This window comes from Oncorhynchus keta, chromosome 24 (genome assembly GCF_023373465.1).
Source record: "Oncorhynchus keta strain PuntledgeMale-10-30-2019 chromosome 24, Oket_V2, whole genome shotgun sequence".
In the NCBI taxonomy this organism is placed as follows: domain Eukaryota; kingdom Metazoa; phylum Chordata; class Actinopteri; order Salmoniformes; family Salmonidae; genus Oncorhynchus; species Oncorhynchus keta.
In genome coordinates, this window is record NC_068444.1 from 16,423,233 (window position 1) to 16,445,947 (window position 22,715).

Below are 22,715 nucleotides of genomic sequence, written 5' to 3' on the forward strand. Positions count from 1 at the left end.
TTCATAATACAGATGTAGGACCTTTATTTGGTGACAACTTTCCTGCAATGTAGGAAATGTAAAACTTGTAGTGTAGTTGAGTGAAATATCCACTTTGACATTTCAGACTTGATTTTCCCTTACAAAAAGTGTATAAGCCACTACAAAAATGTCCATGAATTATAATACACATTTCCTATTGCTGCAGGATTATTTTCCTGCTGTAGCAAACTGGCTCAAATGAATATCCATCTTGGACCACTTCATAATGGCCCTCTACCACATTGTTATGTATTGTGTCATGAACGTTTACCATGCATCCTTTCAGTAACCTTTTACTCCACATTACTCATACCCTAGATTGTCAGGGGATCTAAAAAATATGTGTTTGAAACAACCGTGGTGCCCATATTGTGCTTAAATGTTAGCAGTTAGCTCATTACCTGCAGTGCAGTTAGGATGTTGGCCAGAGCCTGGCCGTAGGTGTCGTGGCAGTGAACGGCCAGAGCGCTGCTGGGTACCTCTTTCATGACGTAGTGCAGCATCTTGGCCATGGAGCCTGGGGTGCCCACGCCGATAGTATCCCCCAGAGACACCTCGTAGCAGCCCAGTTCATACAACCGCTTTACCACCTATAGCCAAGAATAGAGCAACTTATCATAACAAGTCCATTGGAAACATAAACATGCTGGAGCTCAGAGCTCTCTTGCTTGATATGATCCAGGCTGTACCACAACCGGCCGTGATTGGGAGTCCCATAGGGCGGCGCACAATTAGCCCAGCGTGGTCTGCTTTTGGCCGATGTAGGCCGTCATTGCAAATAAGAATTTGTTCTTTATTAACTGACTTGCCTAGTTACATTAAGGTTACATTTTAACATAAAACAGAAGAACGGTGTATACTGTAGTTACGGCATCACAGATATATGAAAGTTGTTTTTAAATCTAGGAAACAGTCCTTTCGGGTGTTTGACATTGTTTAGATTATACATTTACAGAAAATGATTCCCTACGGCCTCCCTTTGATGTTTTAAATAGAAATTGTCCACCAATGTTGGATTTTCAAAAGCCTGACACTGTATATGAAATTAAGTGCTCTTTACTAGACAGTGCCTTCAGAAAGTATTCATACCACTTGATTATTTCACATTTTGTTATGTTACAGCCTGAATTCAACATTTATTTAATATATTTTTTTCTCTCACCCATCTACACAAAATACCCCAACAGGCGATAATAACAGTTATGAGTCTAGAAGAGCTTTGCACACCTGGATTGCACAAAATTTTCCCATTATTCTTTTAAAAATTCTACCAGCTCTGTCAAGTTGATGGTTGATCATTGCTAGACAGCAATTTTCAAGTCTTAGATTCATAGATTTTCAAACCGTAAAAACAAACTGTAAATAGGCCACTGAGGAACATTCAATGCCTTCTTGGTAAGCAACTCCAGTGTTGATTTGAATAGAAATCTTTGAAAAATTGCATTTTCTTTGTGAAGCTTGCATTAAATTGCCTCTCCCTGTTGCACACAACAAGCTTCCATTTCCCCTGTCACAAGGGATTTTTGGCTGATGTAAGATTAAACCCTGTTACGGTCAAAACTGTTACTTGATTTGGCACTTAATAGGCACTTACTACAGTTATTTTTGAGATAGGATTTTTAAAAATTAGGTTGAACATGTGCTCTTTGTGACAGAATGTTAATATTAGGTGAAATAAAACTAGATTTTTTCAACAAGTTACACGAGCCAAAAGGTACTAATATCGTGGAGCGACCCACGTATAAGGTATAGAGTATGTCCATTATTGACACAAGGCGGCAACGCAGAAGTGTTGCCTTACCTCTGCAACTTTAGTGGGTTCAATGGGTCCCTCATATGGACATCCTAGTGCACAAGAAACACATCTAAAAGAAAACAAACATACATGGTCAAATAAACACACTTGGCATATATTAATACACGGGTCATAAACACACATATAGTACCAGTCAAAAGTTTGGACACGCACTCATTCAAGGGTTTTTCCTTATTTTGACTATGTTCTACATTGTAGAATAATATTGAAGATATAAAAACTATGAACGAACATATAGGGAATCATGTAGTAACCAAAAAGTGTTCAACAAATCAAAATATATTTGACATTTGAGATTCTTTAAAGTAACCACCATTTGCCTTGATGATAGCTTTGCACACTCTTGGCATTCTCTCAACCAGCTTCATGAGGTAGTCACCTGGAATTCATTTCAAATAACAGGTGTACCTTGTTAAAAGTTAATTTGTGGAATTTCTTTCCCTCTTAATGCGTTTGAGCCAATCAGTTGTGTTGTGACAATGTAAGGGAGGTTTACAGAAGATAGTTCTATTTGGTAAAATACCAAGTCCATATTATGGCAAGTCCATCATTACTTTAAGACATGAAGTTCAGTCAATCTGGAAAATTTCAAGAACTTTGAAAGTTGCTTTAAGTGCAGTCACAAAAACCATCAAGGGTTATGATGAAACTGAATCTCATGAGGACCGCCACAGGAAAGGAAGACCCAGAGATACCAGAAGACAAGTTCATTAGAGTTACCAGCCTCAGAAATGGCTGCCAAAATAAATACTTTACAGAGTTCAAATAACGGACACATCTGAACATCACAGAGGGCAGTACGTACGGCCCAGTACATCACTGGGGCCAAGCCTCCTGCCACCCAGGACCTCTATACCATGCAATGTCAGAGGAAGGCCCAAAAAATTGCCAAAGACTCCAGCTACTCTAGTCATAAACTGTTCTCGCTGCTACCGCACGGCAAGCAGTCTCGGTCCAAAAGGCTTCTAGACAGCTTCTACCCCCAAGACATAAGACTCCTGAACAGCTAATCAAATGGCTACCCGGACTAATTCCATTGTCCCCACCGCCCCCATTTTTATGCTGCTGCTAGTCTGTTTATCATCCATGCAAAGCACTTTACCTCTATCTACATGTACAGTTGAAGTCAGAAGTTTACATACACTTCGGTTGGAGTCATTAAAACTCATTTTTCAACCTCTCCACAAATGTATTGTTAATAAACTACAGTTTTGGCAAGTCGGTTAGGACATCTACTTTCTGCATGACACAAGTAATTTTTCCAACAATTATTAACAGACAGATTATTTCACTTATAATTCACTGTATCACAATTCCAGTGGGTCAGAAGTGTACATACACTAAGTTGACTGTGCCTTTAAACAGCTTGGGAAATTCCAGAAAATTATGTCATGGCTTTAGAAGCTTCAGACAGGCTAATTGACATAATTTTAATCAATTGGAGGTGTACCTGTGGATGTATTTCAAGGCCTACCTTCAAACTCAGTGCCTCCTTGGTTGACATCATGGGAAAATCAAAATAAATCAGCCGAGACCTCAGAAAACAATTGTAGACCTCCACAAGTCTGGTTCATCCTTGGGAGAAATTTCCAAACACCTGAATTTACCACGTTCAGCTGTACAAACAATAGTACGCAAGTATAAACACCATGGGACCACGCAGCCATCATACCGCTCACGAAGGAGACACGTTCTGTCTCCTAGAGATGAACCTACTTTGGTGCGAAAAGTGCAGATCAATCCCAGAACAACAGCAAAGGACCTTGTGAAGATTTTTATTTTATTTAACTAGGCAAGTCAGTTAAGAACAAATTCTTATCTTCAATGACGGCCTAGGAAAAGTGGGTTAACTTCCTGTTCAGGGGCAGAACGACAGATTTGTACCTTGTCAGCTCGGGGGTTTGAACTTGCAACCTTCCGGTTACTAGTCCAACGCTCTAACCACTAGGCTACCCTGCCTATATCCACATTAAAACGAGTCCTATGTCGACATAACCTGAAAGGCCGCTCAGCAAGGAAGAAGCCACTGCTCCCAAACCGCCATAAAAAAGCCAGACTACGGTTTGCAACTGCACATGGGGACAATGATCGTACTTTGTGGAGAAATGTCCTCTGGTCTGATTAAACAAAAATAGAACTGTTTAATGACCATCGTTATGTTTGGAGGAAAAAGGGGGAGACAAGCAAGCCGAAGAACACCATCCCATCCATGAAACACGGGGGTGGCCGCATCATGTTGTGGGGGTTCTTTGCTGCAGGAGGGACTGGTGCACTTCACAAAATAGATGGCATCATGAAGTAGGAAAATTATGTGGATATATTGAAGTAACATCTCAAGACATCAGTCAGGAAGTTAAAGCTTGGTCACAAATGGGTCTTCCAAATGGACAATGACCCAAAGCATAATTCCAAAGTTGTGGCAAAATGGCTTAAGTTATAGTAATGACCATCACAAAGCCCTGACCTCAATCCCATAGAACATTTGTTTGCAGAACTGAAAAAGCATGTGCGAGCAAGGAGGCCTACAAACCTGACTCAGTTACACCAGCTCTGGCAGGAGAAATAGGCCAAAATTCACCTAACTTGTTGTGGGAAGCTTGTGGAAGGCTACCCGAAACGTTTGACCCAAGTTAAACAATTTAAAGGCAATGCTACCAATTACCAATTGAATGTATGTAAACTTCTGACCCACTGGGAATGTGATGAAAGAAAAGCTTAAATAAATCATTCTCTCTGCTATTATTCTGACATTTCACATTCTTAAAATAAAGTGGTGATCATAACTGACCTAAGACATGGAATTTTTACTAGGATTAAATGTCAGAAATGGAGAAAAACCGAGTTTAAATGTATTTGGCTAATGGTATTTGCCCCCGCACATTGACTCTGTACCGGTACTCTCTGTATATAGCCTCGCTACTGTTATTTATATTATTCTATTTCTCTTTTGTTTTGTATTTTAGAACTTTTTACAATTTTTATTTCAGTTAATTTTAGTAGATACTTTAACACTTTTTTTTTCTTAAAACTGAATTGTTGATTAAAGGCTTGTAAGTAAGCATTTCACACTCTAAGGCCTGTTGTATTCGGCGCATGTGACACATTTTTTATTTGATTTGAGACTGTGTGTATCAGAACTTCATGGTTGAATTACTGCAAAGAAACAACTACTAAAGGACACCAATAATAATAATAAGAGACTTGCTTGGGACAAGCAACATGAGCAATGGACATAAGACCGGCGGAAATCTGTCCTTTCGTCTAATGAGTCCAAATTTGAGATATTTGGTTCCAACCGCTGTGTCTTTGTGAGACGCAGAGTAGGTGAAGGGATGATCTCCGCATGTGTTGTTCCCACCGTGAAGCATGGAAGAGGAGCTGTGATTGTGTGGGGATGCTTTGCTGGTGACACTGTCAGTGATGTATTTAGAATTCAAGGCACACTTAACCAGCATGGCCACCACAGTATTCTGCAGAGATGCGGCATCCAATCTGGTTTTTACTTAGTGGGACAATCATTTGTTTTTCAACATGACAATGACCCAACACACCTCCAGGCTGTGTAAGGGCTATTTGACCAAGAAGGAGAGTGATGAAGTGCTGCATCAGATGACCTGGCCTCCACAATCACCTGACCTCAACCCTATTGAGATGGTTTGGGATGAGTTGGACGGCAGAGTTAAGGAAAAGCAGCCAACAAGTGCTCAGCATATGTGGGAATTCCTTCAAGACTGTTGGAAAGCATTCCAGGTGAAGCTGGTTGAGAGAATGCCAAGACTGTGCAAAGCTAACATCAAGGCAAAGGGTGGCTACTTTGAAGAATCTCAAATGTAAAATATATTTTGATTTGTTTGACACCTTTCTGGTTACTAAATGATTCCATGTGTGTTATTTCATAGTGTTGATGTCTTCACTAATATTCTACAATGTAGAAAATAGTGAAAATGAAGAAAATCTCTTGAATGAGTAGGTGTGTCCAAACTTTTGACTGGTACTATATATTAATACATGGGTCATAAACACACATGGAATATATTAATACATGGGTCATAAACATGCCAACTTGGCCACATGTTACACAGTGAATTGCACTAAAAGGTTAAATCTCTCTGGTCAAAAAGTCCTAATTTATGCTATCTGTCATTAGAATTAAGGTAGACCATAACTCTGTTTTCTGGATTCAGTAACCGCTAACTGCCAGTGCAATATAGACTTCAAATCTTATAACCAATTGGTGTTGAATATTTTGTTATATGTAGTGGTTATGTTGTTGACAGTAGCAATGAGAAATTGTACAGGGGGGTGAAATCAAACAATATGCCTATTCCATATGTGTAGGAAACGTTCACTGCTTGAAATAGCGGACATGTGAAAAGTAGAAAATGTTTCTCTTGGGCTCGCAGTCGTTAGACGATACCTCAGTTTGTCACCGGAATATCCAGCAAGTTCTAGCAGGACTCGAGGGAAGGGAGTGCTGCCCAAGCCATCTCCAACAGCGGGAGATCTGCCAGAATGCCTGTGTCAAACTGATGCGTTGCCATGGCATTGCTGCGTTGTTTGGATGAAAGGGGGCTACTGTACCACAAAATTTAAACATGCTTCATGTCAGCGGTTCTATACTGTCCATCTGGACTTGTAGTTGAAGCAACACATAGAACGATTCAGTGCACATCTGGAAATTTGCTTGTTAACCTATTATTTCTGGAGTCATTTATCACTGTCTGAGTGTACCTTTGCTAACAGAGAGAGAGTAACATTAGTCCTTTGAAACATTTTACAACAGTGCATTTTTTTCCAAAGTCAACATAAACATACAGTTGTGGTCAAATATATTGGAACCCTTTCACTTTTCTTAAATATTTCCCTATTTCATAAAAAAATAAGCTAAAATTGCAACCACAACAATAAAGTCTCCACACCTTATTGGAGTTTCAACATTACAGAACCAATTTTATTTTTCTAAACTTAAACTTTCAATTTTAATTTAGAAAATAAAGACAAATGGCATGGACAAAGTTATTGGCATCCCAGAGCTATTACTTGGTTCCACAGTCTTTGGCCAAGATAACTGCCAACAATTGCTTCTTGTAGCTTTCAATGAGCTTGTTGCACCTTTCTACTGGCAATTTGGCCCACTCTTCAGTAGCAAACTGCTCTAATTCTTCAATGTTAGAGGGTTGCCCTCCACCAACTGCTGTTTTCAGTTCTCGCCGTGGGCTATGGGTGCGATTCAAAGAGTCCAGTATTTCTTCTTGAACCATTCTTGGGTGCTTTTGATGTGTGTTTGGGGTCGTTGTCCTGTTGGAAGACCCACAACCTCAAATCAAATCTAATTTTATTTGTCACATACACATTAGCAGATGTTAATGCAAGTGTAGCGAAGTGCTTGTGCTTCTAGTTCCGACAGTGCAGTAATATCTAATAAGTAATCTAACAATCCCCAACAACTACCTAATACAAACAAATCTAAAGGGGTGAATGAGAATATGTACATGTAAGTATATGGATGAGCGATGGCCAAGCGCCATAGGAAAGGTGCTATAGACGGTATAAAATACAGTATATACATCTGATATGAGTAATGTAAGATATGTAAACGTTATTAAAGTGGCATTATTTAAAAGAGACATCGTATAAAGTGACTAGTTTATATTAATGTAGGCAACAGCCTCTCTGAGTTAGTGATTGCTGTTTAGCATTCTGATGGCCTTGAGATAGAAGCTTTTTTTTTTTTTGTCTCTCGGCCCCTGCTTTGATGCACCTGTACTGACCTCATCTTCTGGATGGTAACGGTGTGAACAGGCAGTGGCTCGGGTGGCTGATGTCCTTGATGATCTTTTTGGCCTTCCTTTGACATTGGGTGCTGTGCGTGTGGGGGGGACGGGGACAGTCCTTGTTAGCATGCCTCGCCGGTAGCACTTTATTTCCCTCAAAGCGGGTAAAGAAAGTGTTTAATTTGACTGGAAGCATGACGTCTGTGTCCGTGACGTGGCTGGTTTTCTTTTTGTAGTCCGTGATTTCCTGTAGACCCTGCCACATACGTTGCGTGTCTGAGCCGTTGAATTGCGACTCCACCTTGTCCCTGTACTGGCAGATCGGTTGTTTGATTGCCTTGTGGAGGGCATAACTACACTGTTTATATTCAGTCATATTCCCAGACCTCTTTCCATGGTTAAATGCTTTGGATCGAACTTTCAGTTTTGCGCGAATGCCGCCATCTATCCACGGTTTCTGGTTAGGGTAGGTTTGAATAGTCCCAGTGGGTATAACATCTCCAATGCACTTCTTTATAAACACACTCACCGAGTCAGCGTGTAGGTCGATGTTGTTCTGAGGCTGACCGGAACATATTCCAGTCCACCTAATCAAAACAATCTTGAAGCGTGGCTTCCGATTGGTCGGACCAGTGTTGAATGGTTCTCGTCACTGTTACATCCTGTTTGATTTTCTGTTTATAAGACAGTAGGAGCAAGATGGCGTCATGGTCAGATTTGCCTAAGGGAGGGCTTTGTATGCATCGCGGACGTTAGAGTAGCAGTGGTTGAGGGTATTGCCTATGCAAGTAGCACAATTAATATGCTGGAAGAATTTAAGTAGCCTTGTTCTCAAATTTGCTTTGTTAAAATCCCCAGCTACAATAAATACAGCCTCAGGGTATATTGTTCCAGTTTGCATATAGTCCAGTGAAGTTCCTTGATGGCAGTCTTTACCTTCGATGGAGACCCAGTTTTTGGACACAAAGTTAATCATTGGACTCGAAAACACATTGATAGTCTGTTGATTACATTATGACATGTACACGTTCAGGGCCCCCAGTACCCATGTCCATAAAATGTGTCTTTATATTCTTAAATCAAAATTGTAAACTTAAGTTTGCAAAAATAAAATTGGTTCTGCAATGTTGAAAATCCAATTACATGGTGTGGAGACCAAAATTATTAATTTTTTTATTTTTAGAAGAAATAGGACATTATTTAAGAAAAGTGCAAGGGTGCCACTATATTTGTCCACAACTGTACATGGTTGACACCAGTTAAAGAGCATATGGAATCATTGCAATATATTCAAGTAAAATGGCTTTACTGGTGAAGAAGCGCAAAGTGAGGAATGATACAAACCCACGGATTGGAATCTGTTGTTGTTTAGCAGTGCAAATGACTTCCTCGAACCTCAGCATGCTGGCATCAATAGAGCAATTGATATTTTTCTGACTGAAGGTCTCAGAGGCAGACCCAAACACGGCCACTTCAGTAGCACCAGCTGCAACCTTCAACAGGACAGAGGGAAGTTACATTATTTCGATGTAAGATTATGGAACAAACATTACTTTAAAACGTTTCCATTCATCACAGGCATAGTGTTCCCTCAACCTTTATACAGCACGACACATCAGGGGAGCCTAGGGAGATATCTGTTCTTTTTAAAGAGTGTGATTTCTCGGATGAATAATGAAATGCTTACAGCATCCTGAAAGCCGTGCATGTTGGGTGTCAGTACAGGATAACGAGCATGAGAAGATCTGTGGATGGCTTGAAGCACTTCAGTGTGGTCCGCCATCTTGACAACAGACAAAAGCATGTTTACAAAATATGTCGACAGAGTATAGTCTCTTCCCACGGCTGCTGATGGAGGTCCATGCACCTGGCAAGCGAGACTAGTATGTAGCCTAGTTTTACGAAAACTCACATTTTCCAGAAGCTCATATAGAAATGCAGAGATAGCTGTTCCACATTATTTGTCTCAATACAACTCAATAATATGACACAGACATCTGTAGTTTCTTTCATGAGGTGAACTGTCATATATTTTACACAGGCAAACAAAATAAAGTGCTTGGAAAACAGGTTCTGGAATAGGCCTATAGCTCAAGGTTTTCCCCAAAAACATCTGCGAGTCCAGGGTCTAACTGGGATACTGGAGTAGCAGGTTTCCCCCAGTAGTCCTGAAGAGAACAATGAGAGCCTAATAAATCACTCAGTAAGCTTTCTGGGAACACGGAGAAGAGTTATTACCTGTGGTACCCACTTTGAAGACACAAAGCTGGTGGCCTCGATCACAGGCAGGCCTGTTTCCGAGAGCATGTTTATCAGCTGGATTTTGACTCTTGTCGGAACCATTTCCTGGAAAACAATGAAATGGAGACCGTCTCTTTCTGGATCTGATTCTGATCCCCTGTCAAGATTGGAGGTATGTGCGGAGTGGACATCTGGGCAATTCAGCTGCAATGTCTTTGCAACCAGAGTAATTTACGGCACTCACCTGCTGGGTCCACTTCTTCCAAACATACAGTACTTCCTACAATTACAGCGTGTAGTACCCCCTGAGTTTGACTTTGTCATCATGTCAATTTGTACAGCTACAGCAGACTTGAATATATACAACTTATGAGCCATCTGGTAAAGTCATGTCATGTTTCCCATAGATTTTAAGGGCAGTTGGTGTTCATTTGATCAATACATTTTTTGAGGAGAAAATGTGAAACACATGTCATGGGTAATCATAGAAAAATAATCCATACGTTTAAGGGGATCATCAAATCAACCAGGAATCAATCAAAAGGATAGTTACATAATACAAAAGTGGGCTAACACAAAATAAGCTAAGCTTCCAGGTCTTAGATACCATATTGGGTTTGTAAAGGTGTAATGAACATAAATCATTTGCAAAAATGTATAGTGCATTTGGAAAGTATTCAGACCGCATGACTTTTTCCACATTTTGTTACATTACAACCTTTTCTAAAATGTATTCAATAGTTGTTTTCTCATCGATCTAAACACAATACCCCAGGTCAAAGCAAAAACAGTTTTGTATACGTTTTTGCTAATTTATAAAAAATACAAAACTGAAATATCACATTTGCATAAGTATTCAGACGGTCTCCATTTTGTTGTTTTCCAGGAAATGGTTCCGACTCTGTACGTTTTTGAAGCACCTTCGGCAGTGATGACAGCCTCAAGTCTTCTTGGGTATGACGCTACAAGCTTGGCACACCTGTATTCTCCTCTGCAGAGCCTCTCAAGCTCTGTCAGGTTGGATGGGGAGCATCGCTGCACAGCTATTTTCAGGTCTTTCCAGAGATGTTTGATCGGGTTCATGTCCGGGCCAATCAAGGACATTTAGAGACTTAATGCAGGAGTGGCTTCGGGATGTCTTGGCTGTGTGCTTAGGGTCATTGTCCTGTTGGAAGGTGAACCTTCACCCCAGTCTGAGGTCCTGAGCAGGTTTTCATCAAGGATCTCTCTGTACTTTGCTCCTTTTATCTTTCCCTCGATCCAGACTAGTCTCCCAGTCCCTGCCACTTAAAAACATCCCCACAGCATGATGCTGCCACCACCATCCTTCCCTGTAGGGATGGTGCCAGGTTTCCTCCAGGCATGACGCTTGGCATTCAGGCCAAAGAGTTCAATCTTGGTTTCATCAGACTAGAGAATCTTGTTTCTAGAATGAGACCTAAAGGTACCTTTTGGCAAACTCCAAGTGGGCTGTCATGTGCCATTTACTGAGGAGTGGCTTCTGTCTGGCTGCAGATATGGTTGTCCTTCTGGAAGGTTCTCCCATCTCCACAGAGGAACTCTGGAGCTCTGTCAGAGTGACCATGGGGTACTTGGTCACCTCCCTGACCAAGGCCCTTCTCCCCCGATTGCTCAGTTTGGCCGAGCGGCAAGCTCTAGGATGAGTCTTGGAGATTCCAAACTTCTTCCATTTAAGAAGGATGGAGGGCACTGTGTTCTCGGGGACTTTAAATGTTGCAGAAATGTGAGTTGACAAAATCCTGTATTGGAGCTCTACGGACAGTTCCTTGGACCTCATGGCTTGGTTTTTGCTCTGACATGCACTGTCAACCTGAAATAGACAGGTGTGGGCATTTTCAAATCATATCCAATCAATTGAATTGACCACAGGTGGACTCCAATCAAGTTGTAGAACCATCTCAAGGATGATCAATGGAAACAGGGTGCACCCGAGCTCAATTTCGAGTCGCATAGCAAAGAGTCTGAATACTTACATAAATTAGTTATTTCTGTACAGTGAGGGACAAAAGTATTTGATCCCTTGCTGATTTTGTACGTTTGCCCACTGACAAAGAAATGATCAGTCTATAATTTTAATAGACGTTTTATTTTAACAGTGAGAGACAGAATAACAACAAAATCCAGAAAAACGCATGTCAAAAATGTTATAAATTGATTTGAATTTTAATGAGGGAAATAAGTATTTGACCCGCTCTCAATCAGAAAGATTTCTGGCTCACAGGTGTCTATTATACAGGTAACCAGTTGAGATTAGGAGCACACTCTTAAAGGGAGTGCTCCTAATCTCAGCTTGTTACCTGTATAAAAGACACCTGTCCACAGAAGCAATTCATCAGATTCCAAACTCTCCACCGTGGCCAAGACCAAAGAGCTCTCCAAGGATGTCAGCGACAAGATTGTAGACCTACACAAGGCTGGAATGGGCTTACAAGACCATCGCCAAGCAGCTTGGTGAGAAGGTGACAACAGTTGGTGCGATTGTTCGCAAATGGAAGAAACACAAAAGAACTGTCAATCTCCCTCGGCCTGGGGCTCCATGCAAGATCTCACCTTGTGGAGTTGCAATGATCATGAGAACGGTGAGGAATCAGCCCAGAACTACACGGGAAGACACAAAGCTGGTGGCCTGTCAATGATCTCAAGGCAGCTGGGACCATAGTCACTAAGAAAACAATTGGTAACACACTACGCCGTGAAGTGCTGAAATCCTGCAGCGCCCGCAAGGTCCCCCTGCTCAAGAAAGCACATATACATGCCCGTCTGAAGTTTGCCAATGAACATCTGAATGATTTAGAGGACAACTGGGTGAAAGTGTTGTGGTCAGATGAGACCAAAATGGAGCTCTTTTGCATCAACTCAACTCACCGTGTTTGGAGGAGGAATGCTGCCTATGACCCCAAGAACACCATCCCCACCGTCAAACATAGGAGCTGGAAACATTATGCTTTGGAGGTGTTTTTCTGCTAAGGGGACAGGACAACTTTACCGCATCAAAGGGATGATGGACGGGGCCATGTACCATCAAATCTTGGGTGAGAACCTCCTTCCCTCAGCCAGGGCATTGAAAATGGGTCGTGGATGGGTATTCCAGCATGGCAATGACCCAAAACACACAGCCAAGGCAACAAAGGAGTGGCTCAAGAAGAAGCACATTAAGGTCCTGGAGTGGCCAGCCAGTCTCCAGACCTTAATCCCATAGAAAATCTGTGGAGGGAGCTGAAGGTTCGAGTTGCCAAACGTCAGCCTCGAAACTTTAATGACTTGGAGAAGATCTGCAAAGAAGAGTAGGACAAAATCCCTCCTGAGATGTGTGCAAACCTGGTGGCCAACTACAAGAAACATCTGACCTCTGTGATTGCCAACACGGGTTTTGCCACCAAGTACTAAGTCATGTTTTGCAGAGGGGTCAAATACTTATTTCCCTCATTAAAATGCAAATAAATGTGTAACATTTTTGACATGTCTTTCTGTCTTTTTTGTTGTTATTCTGTCTCTCACTGTTCAAATAAACCTACCATGAAAATTATACAGATCATTTCTGTCAGTGGCCAAACGTACAAAATCAGCAGGGGATCAAATATTTTATTCCCTCACAGTACATTACTTATTTCATGATTATGGATGGTGTGTGTGTATGTGGGGGGGTCTGTGTATTCAGATGTGTGACTGATGAAAAGATACCTTTTCATTTTGAAGTCCGTCTCTTGGTCCAACTTCAATCATTTTAACATACTCTGGATATTCAAGGGAATTACACCTGCTGATTTGGCCTCATTTTTTGGCTTGCTCCTTATGAAATGCTGGCAGCCATGACAGAAGCCGAACGCGAGTTGGCTTGGGGGTGTGGTTTGATGTGAGTGTTTCTCGGGTGTGTCCTTGCCACCACCAAGACACACCCATCTGTCAGAACCTTGCCAGCAGCTGTTTCTCCCCACTAACAAGCATCCTGCAGGTTGATCTCAACAACAGGCTGTAACTCAACTACAGGCTCAACTACAACTGTATGGTGAGATGCTTGAGGAAGCTTTGAATAAGTCAGCCTACAGAATAATATGAGAAGAATGCAATTTTTGAATTTATGTAGATGTTATAAACAAAGTGTGTTACCAGTCTTTCAAATGTACTAACTGGTCCATGTAGAATAAACAACCCTTTACACAATACCATAGAATCAGTGTTCTGCTAATATAACAATGTGCACCTTTCATTGTCGTTCCCAGACGATAGACACTGTGCCTATCGGCATTTTCTCTTGTGGTAATTGGGCCACCTTGGTAAACATGTCAGTGGTCATACCTCCCTGTGTGGTGTCCCGTATACAACAGGATTTCACTGATCCTGGTGCAGAATATACAGGGTTTCTTCCTCCCCATACTGACTGATACCATTCCATTCAATAATAAGAAAGACAATACAAGTAAAAGTTGTGTCTAGTAAACATTTTATGATGAGTTCCAGGTCTCTCAACAATCAGAGACATCAGTATCAAGTGCGTATGTCGGTCTGGACTTTATCACATCATTTTGCAAGTCTCCATGTGCTGGCTCCATACATGTTTCTGTGAACACATACACATATCGTCACGGTTCTATTACCAATGCCAATTTGGATAGGTAATGTCTGACACACAAACAGGTACTATGTTGAAGTTTGAAGAGGTCACACTAAACGTACCTAATTCTGTTCTCCCCATCGACGACCATTGGTGGGCAGGCAAGAGGTAAGGTCATTGCCAGAGCCCCATTGATAGACATGGCAGCGTAGATTAGCTCCTGCCCCCTCTTCAAAGATACTGGTCAGTCACACACACACACACACACACAGAGTACTGATTACATTATTAATGGGGGTTATGATCAGCCTGGTGGAACCAACCTCAGAAAATGTGAAGTGAAATAGAATGGTGAACACAGCGATCAGGCTGATTCCACCAGGCTAGGTTTTGCCCTGGACATTATATGCATCTAAGAAGTAGAAAATAGCATCAAATAATGTCAGTTTACATTTAGTTTCAAAATGGGGTTATCAAATGGATCAGAGTAATGAAGTGTGTTACCTTCTGTATTAGTACAAATGATGAGCTGGTGAAAGCTGTTGCCGCTGACAGGTTAAGGTTGCTGGTTGGATACTTGCCAATATGTGACTGACTGTTCCATTCATAGGAATACTCACAGCGAGGGGCATGTCTGAATTATGCTGATGAGGGCCCCCATGTCCGGCTGCAAACTGGACATCTCTCGAACAAGTGCAGCAGGCAGTCTTATGAGGTGGTGTTGAGGTGATGTTGACTGGTATGGCCTGTGAAAGGTGATATAATAGACAGCCAAGTGGTCAATTGTATTTTGTTCTAAAGAAAGGACAAAGCTATTTGCTAATGCACTTCACAACCAAAATGATTATACTAGTTGCATCTGCTTGCTGGGGATTTAGCTTACTATTTTATCAAGTGTTTTTGAATACAACTTTTTACATAACATTTACATTTAAGTCATTTAGCAGACGCTCTTATCCAGAGCGACTTACAAATTGGTGCATACACCTTAAGACATCCAGTGGAACAGCCACTTTACAATAGTGCATCTAAATCTTTTTAGGGGGGGGGTGAGAAGGATTACTTACCCTATCCTAGGTATTCCTTGAAGAGGTGGGGTTTCAGGTGTCTCCGGAAGGTGGTGATTGACTCCGCTGTCCTGGCGTCGTGAGGGAGTTTGTTCCACCATTGGGGGGCCAGAGCAGCGAACAGTTGCTAACACACACATTACTTGTCTTTTTTGATGAAGTCATCTGTGTCATCAGAGCAATGCAAATAGTCCAGGTAGCCATTTGATTACCTGTTAAGGAGTCTTATGGCTTGGGGGTAAAAACTGTCGAGAAGCCTTTCTGTCCTAGACTTGGCACTCAGTTACCGCTTGCCACGCGGTAGTAAAGAGAACAGTCTATGACTTGGGTGGCTGGGGTCTTTGACAATTTTTAGGGCCTTCCTCTGATACCGCCTGGTGTAGAGGTCCTGGATGGCAGGCAGCTTAGCCCCAGTGATGTGCTGGGCCGTACGCACTACCCTCTGTAGTGCCTTGCGGTCGGAGCCTGAGCAATTGCCGTACCAGGCAGTGATGCAACCAGTCAGGATGCTCCAGCTGTAGAACCTTTTGAGGATCTCAGGACCCATGCCAAATCTTTTTAGTTTCCTGAGGGGGAATAGGCTTTGTCGTGCCCTCTTCACGACTGTCTTGTTGTGTTTGGACCATTATAGTTTGTTGGTGATGTGACACCAAGGAACTTGAAGCTCTCAACCTGCTCCACTACAGCCCTGTCGATGAGAATGGGGGAGTGCTCGGTCCTCCTTATCACACGAGTACTTGTGTCTCATGACACTTTTATTCTGAGGTCTTTCCTGAGAAGCTGTGAAAATAGCAAGAGAACAGTGAATCAAATAATTTTTGGAGGTCGCTAAAACATTGCACTCCCATTGCTGGACATGTTATGGTACCCACCGTTGCTCTTTCTTGTTGGTCCTGGCATCCGTTCATGACCAACTGTGCACTTTGTCTAACAGAAAAAAAGGGTCAACGATTGTCATCATCCCTCAATTATAAAACATAGAGAAATAACAATCTCGTTTGGTAGCTAATTGTATGCTTGACAGATGTAGACTGATTGGCTCCAGATTAGATTCAGGCCGGTGACGCCGTTACAATATGCATCCAACTGTGACATGTTTTGCTATGGCTTAGGGTTATTTTGCTGCTGCTAGTTAGTGCACTGTTGTAGACAGACATGGTTACTTACCTAGTACCATCATCGTTTCATCCAAAATGTACTGTATTTGTGCCCTAGACATGGGTTGCACCTCGGAGGCTGTGACAATTTAGTCAACAACTAAATTAGAGTGGCATGGAAATACGATGGCAACGCTAAAGTAGGCAAATATTTCATTGGAAACAACTTTGCCATATTATGGTGTCGTCAAATTTACTCTAGAGGACTGTCACTAGTGAAGTTTGTCAAAAATAGCTAGCAATGCTAACGTTAGCTAGCTAAAATATGGTTGTGTCCTTAATCTTAGTTAGCTGACTAACTACATCTAAAGTCAATCTGGTGAAATCACAATCATGACAACCTGTTTTCCTACTAAATATTTAACTTATTTTGAAATGTTTGTGTTTCCAAGCCAAGTCCAAGTTGTATTGAGGTAAGCTAACATTAGCCAGCTATCTAGTCAGGGAAGTAGGTAGCTAGTTAGCGATGATAGTGATAATGATTATCAAAATATACATAACCAGCAGCCTATGGTCTAGCTACCAGTATACTCACCACCACTGGAGAGCAAAGAAATCCAACCACCTATTGCGCATGATAGGGTCCTTCGGCAGGGCATGCAAACCATCGTCTTTTGCCTGTGCAGCCTTCTGGAAGCATGCATTGATTGCATGGTCAATCGAATGGCCGTGATCCTTTGAACGTATTGGTTGGGGGCGATGAAACAACCGGAGCCCCATTCAATAAAGGGAGGCTGAGGGGCGATTTGCTTGTGGAGCTTGGAAAAGGGTAGCATGATTTGTTGACATAATTGTAATCCAAACTCAACCTTCATTTATTTGTTGTGACACACTGAGGTTCCAAACTCCATTTTAGGCGAGACTGACTTTATGACCAAAATTATGCTATTACACTTTGTAATCAATTTTGACACTAGAATAAATTATTATGACTCACAAGGACGCCTCATAGGCCATTTTCAAAGGGATTCGTTGTTTTTTAGGGGCAATCGCTCTTTAAGCCCAGAACACTTTGATCTTCAGATCACTGCTGGCATTTTAATAATGCATGACACGTGTAAAATGTGTCAGTTCAGAGTTTCTAATAATATCTACTGTCGATTTTACAGTTGATAATATATATATTATATATAACATAACATTTACATTACATTTAAGTCATTTAGCAGACGCTCTTATCCAGAGCGACTTACAAATTGGTGCATTCACCTTATGACATCCAGTGGAACAGCCACTTTACAATAGTGCATCTAAATCTTTTAAGGGGGTGAGAAGGATTACTTTATCCTATCCTAGGTATTCCTTAAAGAGGTGGGGTTTCAGGTGTCTCCGGAGGGTGGTGATTGACTCCGCTGTCCTGGCGTCGTGAGGGAGTTTGTTCCACCATTGGGGGGCCAGAGCAGCGAACAGTTTTGACTGGGCTGAGCGGGAACTGTACTTCCTCAGTGGTAGGGAGGCGAGCAGGCCAGAGGTGGATGAACGCAGTGCCCTTGTTTGGGTGTAGGGCCTGATCAGAGCCTGGAGGTACTGAGGTGCCGTTCCCCTCACAGCTCCATAGGCAAGCACCATGGTCTTGTAGCGGATGCGAGCTTCAACTGGAAGCCAGTGGAGAGAGCGGAGGAGCGGGGTGACGTGAGAGAACTTGGGAAGGTTGAACACCAGACGGGCTGCGGCGTTCTGGATGAGTTGTAGGGGTTTAATGGCACAGGCAGGGAGCCCAGCCAACAGCGAGTTGCAGTAATCCAGACGGGAGATGACAAGTGCCTGGATTAGGACCTGCGCCGCTTCCTGTGTGAGGCAGGGTCGTACTCTGCGGATGTTGTAGAGCATGAACCTACAGAAACGGGCCACCGCCTTGATGTTAGTTGAGAACGACAGGGTGTTGTCCAGGATCACGCCAAGGTTCTTAGCGCTCTGGGAGGAGGACACAATGGAGTTGTCAACCGTGATGGCGAGATCATGGAACGGGCAGTCCTTCCCCGGGAGGAAGAGCAGCTCCGTCTTGCCGAGGTTCAGCTTGAGGTGGTGATCCGTCATCCACACTGATATGTCTGCCAGACATGCAGAGATGCGATTCGCCACCTGGTCATCAGAAGGGGGAAAGGAGAAGATTAATTGTGTGTCGTCTGCATAGCAATGATAGGAGAGACCATGTGAGGTTATGACAGAGCCAAGTGACTTGGTGTATAGCGAGAATAGGAGAGGGCCTAGAACAGAGCCCTGGGGGACACCAGTGGTGAGAGCGCGTGGTGAGGAGACAGATTCTCGCCACGCCACCTGGTAGGAGCGACCTGTCAGGTAGGACGCAATCCAAGCGTTGGCCGCGCCGGAGATGCCCAACTCGGAGAGGGTGGAGAGGAGGATCTGATGGTTCACAGTATCGAAGGCAGCCGATAGGTCTAGAAGGATGAGAGCAGAGGAGAGAGAGTTAGCTTTAGCGGTGCGGAGCGCCTCCGTGATACAGAGAAGAGCAGTCTCAGTTGAATGACTAGTCTTGAAACCTGACTGATTTGGATCAAGAAGGTCATTCTGAGAGAGATAGCGGGAGAGCTGGCCAAGGACGGCACGTTCAAGAGTTTTGGAGAGAAAAGAAAGAAGGGATACTGGTCTGTAGTTGTTGACATCGGAGGGATCGAGTGTAGGTTTTTTCAGAAGGGGTGCAACTCTCGCTCTCTTGAAGACGGAAGGGACGTAGCCAGCGGTCAGGGATGAGTTGATGAGCGAGGTGAGGTAAGGGAGAAGGTCTCCGGAAATGGTCTGGAGAAGAGAGGAGGGGATAGGGTCGAGCGGGCAGGTTGTTGGGCGGCCGGCCGTCACAAGACGCGAGATTTCATCTGGAGAGAGAGGGGAGAAAGAGGTCAGAGCACAGGGTAGGGCAGTGTGAGCAGAACCAGCGGTGTCGTTTGACTTAGCAAACGAGGATCGGATGTCGTCGACCTTCTTTTCAAAATGGTTGACAAAGTCATCTGCAGAGAGGGAGGAGGGGGGGGGGAGGAGGATTCAGGAGGGAGGAGAAGGTGGCAAAGAGCTTCCTAGGGTTAGAGGCAGATGCTTGGAATTTAGAGTGGTAGAAAGTGGCTTTAGCAGCAGAGACAGAGGAGGAAAATGTAGAGAGGAGGGAGCGAAAGGATGCCAGGTCCGCAGGGAGGCGAGTTTTCCTCCATTTCCGCTCGGCTGCCCGGAGCCCTGTTCTGTGAGCTCGCAATGAGTCGTCGAGCCACGGAGCGGGAGGGAGGACCGAGCCGGCCTGGAAGATAGGGGACATAGAGAGTCAAAGGATGCAGAAAGGGAGGAGAGGAGGGTTGAGGAGGCAGAATCAGGAGATAGGTTGGAGAAGGTTTGAGCAGAGGGAAGAGATGAAAGGATGGAAGAGGAGAGAGTAGCGGGGGGAGAGAGAGCGAAGGTTGGGACGGCGCGATACCATCCGAGTAGGGGCAGTGTGGGAAGTGTTGGATGAGAGCGAGAGGGAAAAGGATACAAGGTAGTGGTCGGAGACTTGGAGGGGAGTTGCAATGAGGTTAGTGGAAGAACAGCATCTAGTAAAGATGAGGTCGAGCGTATTGCCTGCCTTGTGAGTAGGGGGAAGGTGAGAGGGTGAGGTCAAAGAGGAAAGGAGTGGAAAGAAGGAGGCAGAGAGGAATGAGTCAAAGGTAGACGTGGGGAGGTTAAAGTCGCCCAGAACTGTGAGAGGTGAGCCGTCCTCAGGAAAGGAGCTTATCAAGACATCAAGCTCATTGATGAACTCTCCGAGGGGACCTGGAGGGCGATAAATGATAAGGATGTTAAGCTTGAAAGGGCTGGTAACTGTGACAGCATGAAATTCAAAGGAGGCGATAGACAGATGGGTAAGGGAGAAAGAGAGAATGACCACTTGGGAGAGATGAGGATCCCGGTGCCACCACCCCGCTGACCAGAAGCTCTCTGGGTGTGCGAGAACACGTGGGCGGACGAAGAGAGAGCAGTAGGAGTAGCAGTGTTATCTGTGGTGATCCATGTTTCCGTCAGTGCCAAGAAGTCGAGGGACTGGAGGGAGGCATAGGCTGAGATGAACTCTGCCTTGTTGGCCGCAGATCGGCAGTTCCAGAGGCTACCGGAGACCTGGAACGCTGGGACCACCAGATTAGGGTGGCCGCGGCCACGCGGTGTGGAGCGTTTGTATGGTCTGTGCAGAGAGGATAGAGTCATAAACATAAAATACAGATGTTTTTATATTATACCTGACTAACTAATCTAACAGTTGTAGTGGGAAAAGTTGAGAGGAAGATAGGAAGGGTGTTCACTTGATGCACTCTCTCTATCTGCCCATACGCAGACTTACTTAAGATAGATGGTGGGGAGGAACGAATTAATTAAATTCTATATTTAAATGAGATATTTCAAGCACAACATTCCATGTATTTAAGTATTTTTGTTATTGTAGTGAGGACAGTAACATTAGTAATCGCTCAAAATTATACTTCAAGGATTTATTTTTATTTTTATCTCACATAATATAATATAAAAGTATGTATTAAGGTGTCTGTAATAGAATAAAATACATTAATAAATGCATTTCTATAGCTTCCAAAATATTTTCTACATTGTGGGGGAGTGCCAAGATGGAGACACATAGCGTCCCCTATAATTAATCTAGTGTATATATAAATCATTGGGAGGAACAGGATCCTGCTTTTAGACCGCAAGTCAACGTTAAACAGTAGGCATAACAATTCTTTCATATATTGTGCTCTTATCACAACATTTGAATTTATTTTGAAATAGAGTGTTTGCAGTGTGACGCCAGTTAGTGTAGTGCCTGTTTCTGCATCCCAGGGTGATGCCCCCTCTCTGTCCTTTCACATGTTCCCAACCTGCACCCTCCCATCTTACCTTCTCCTCCTGCAGCCGGCTTCCTAGCCACAGATAATCCTGGATGAGTTGTTCATAGCTCAGGCAGTGCTTCACTGAGGTGGGGACGTTGCCCATCCGAAACGCTCCCGTTTGGCCTGTAGAGCTCCCCCAGGATCCTCTGGCTCTGACACCCGCAGTGATGGATCTCTACACTCAACTTCAACAAATGCACATGGTGGAGTTCTCTGATCAATATGCTCATGAAGCAGACAGGGTGGAGACCGAGGCCCTTGCTGCCCCCCTCACTGAAAGAATCACATCAGAGGACGACAGCTGAAAGCAGAGAGCTGGCAGTGACTCAGCAGTTGCCATGGCAACAGCATCCCTAGCAGGGAATGGATGGGAGAGAGGATAGAGTCAGCAAGAGGGAGGAAGCAACACAGAGAGATTAATAAAGGTGATGAGAGAGAGAGGCATATGTAAGGGGTGAGAGTGTCAGTGACCAGCTGGCTCACTGGGGACTCAAGTGTGAGCTAACGTTATGTCTGGACTAGTCTGACAGTGTTACGAGCGACTGTGTGAGCTGAGAGGCCAGGAAGCTCTCAAAGGGAAGTACTTGCCTGCCGAGTCTCTGGGCTCTAGAATAAGACCAGTCACACACTGCTTATTGTAAGTCCCCCACCTCAACCTTTCCGGATGAAATCTAAGGCTTCAGGGAAACAGGTTGCTTTGATTGATCTCTTTTGACTGAAACAGCTGAAGGTTTTCCATTGCCAGGTGTGCCACGAGCTGCCAATGTCAACGTCGTAGCGTAATAAAATCGTCTTGTAAAGCAGGGACACAGTTTACCAGAGAAAGACCCATTCTTTCTCACCCAGATGTTAACAATAGAGGGGCTTAATGAAGTCCTAGCACTGAACCCTTTCAACATAATAAGCTGCCCTGCGATGAGAGAACCCCACTCAAGGGGAGAGACAGAACTTGTACGACCGTCCCATGAAAGGTCTTCAGGTCTCTGTGTCATTGGCTCCCAGGTTTATGTCCATCACTTGTCAACTCCCTAAATGTGAATCATTTAGAATCCCGCCCTCACAACCTTCTCTGGGCCACTGAAAATAGGGAAGGGTTTCGTTAGGGAATGCCAACCCTGCCATGTTTGAAGATGGTTTTCATGACGGGTGTATAAATCACAGTTTAATAGAAAGGGAGAGTTTAGATGAAATTGAGAGGTTGCTA

The 22,715-nt window shown here is 43.5% G+C and overlaps 1 protein-coding gene across 1 annotated transcript in view; it reads right to left on the reverse strand.

Annotated features, from left to right (window-relative positions):
* The window catches only part of hmgcll1 (3-hydroxymethyl-3-methylglutaryl-CoA lyase-like 1), a 31,516-nt gene extending 9,749 nt beyond the window's left edge, over nt 1–21,767 (reverse strand). The window contains exons 1-6 of the mRNA XM_035800998.2: nt 21,519–21,767; nt 9,850–9,957; nt 9,299–9,394; nt 8,956–9,104; nt 1,823–1,886; nt 423–611 (exon numbers count right to left, since the gene is read on the reverse strand). Of these exons, the coding sequence (XP_035656891.1) occupies nt 423–611; nt 1,823–1,886; nt 8,956–9,104; nt 9,299–9,394; nt 9,850–9,957; nt 21,519–21,614 (702 nt within the window). The 5' untranslated portion in view covers nt 21,615–21,767. The remainder of the gene's footprint in view (nt 1–422; nt 612–1,822; nt 1,887–8,955; nt 9,105–9,298; nt 9,395–9,849; nt 9,958–21,518) is intronic.
* Between the last annotated feature and the right edge of the window lie 948 nt (nt 21,768–22,715).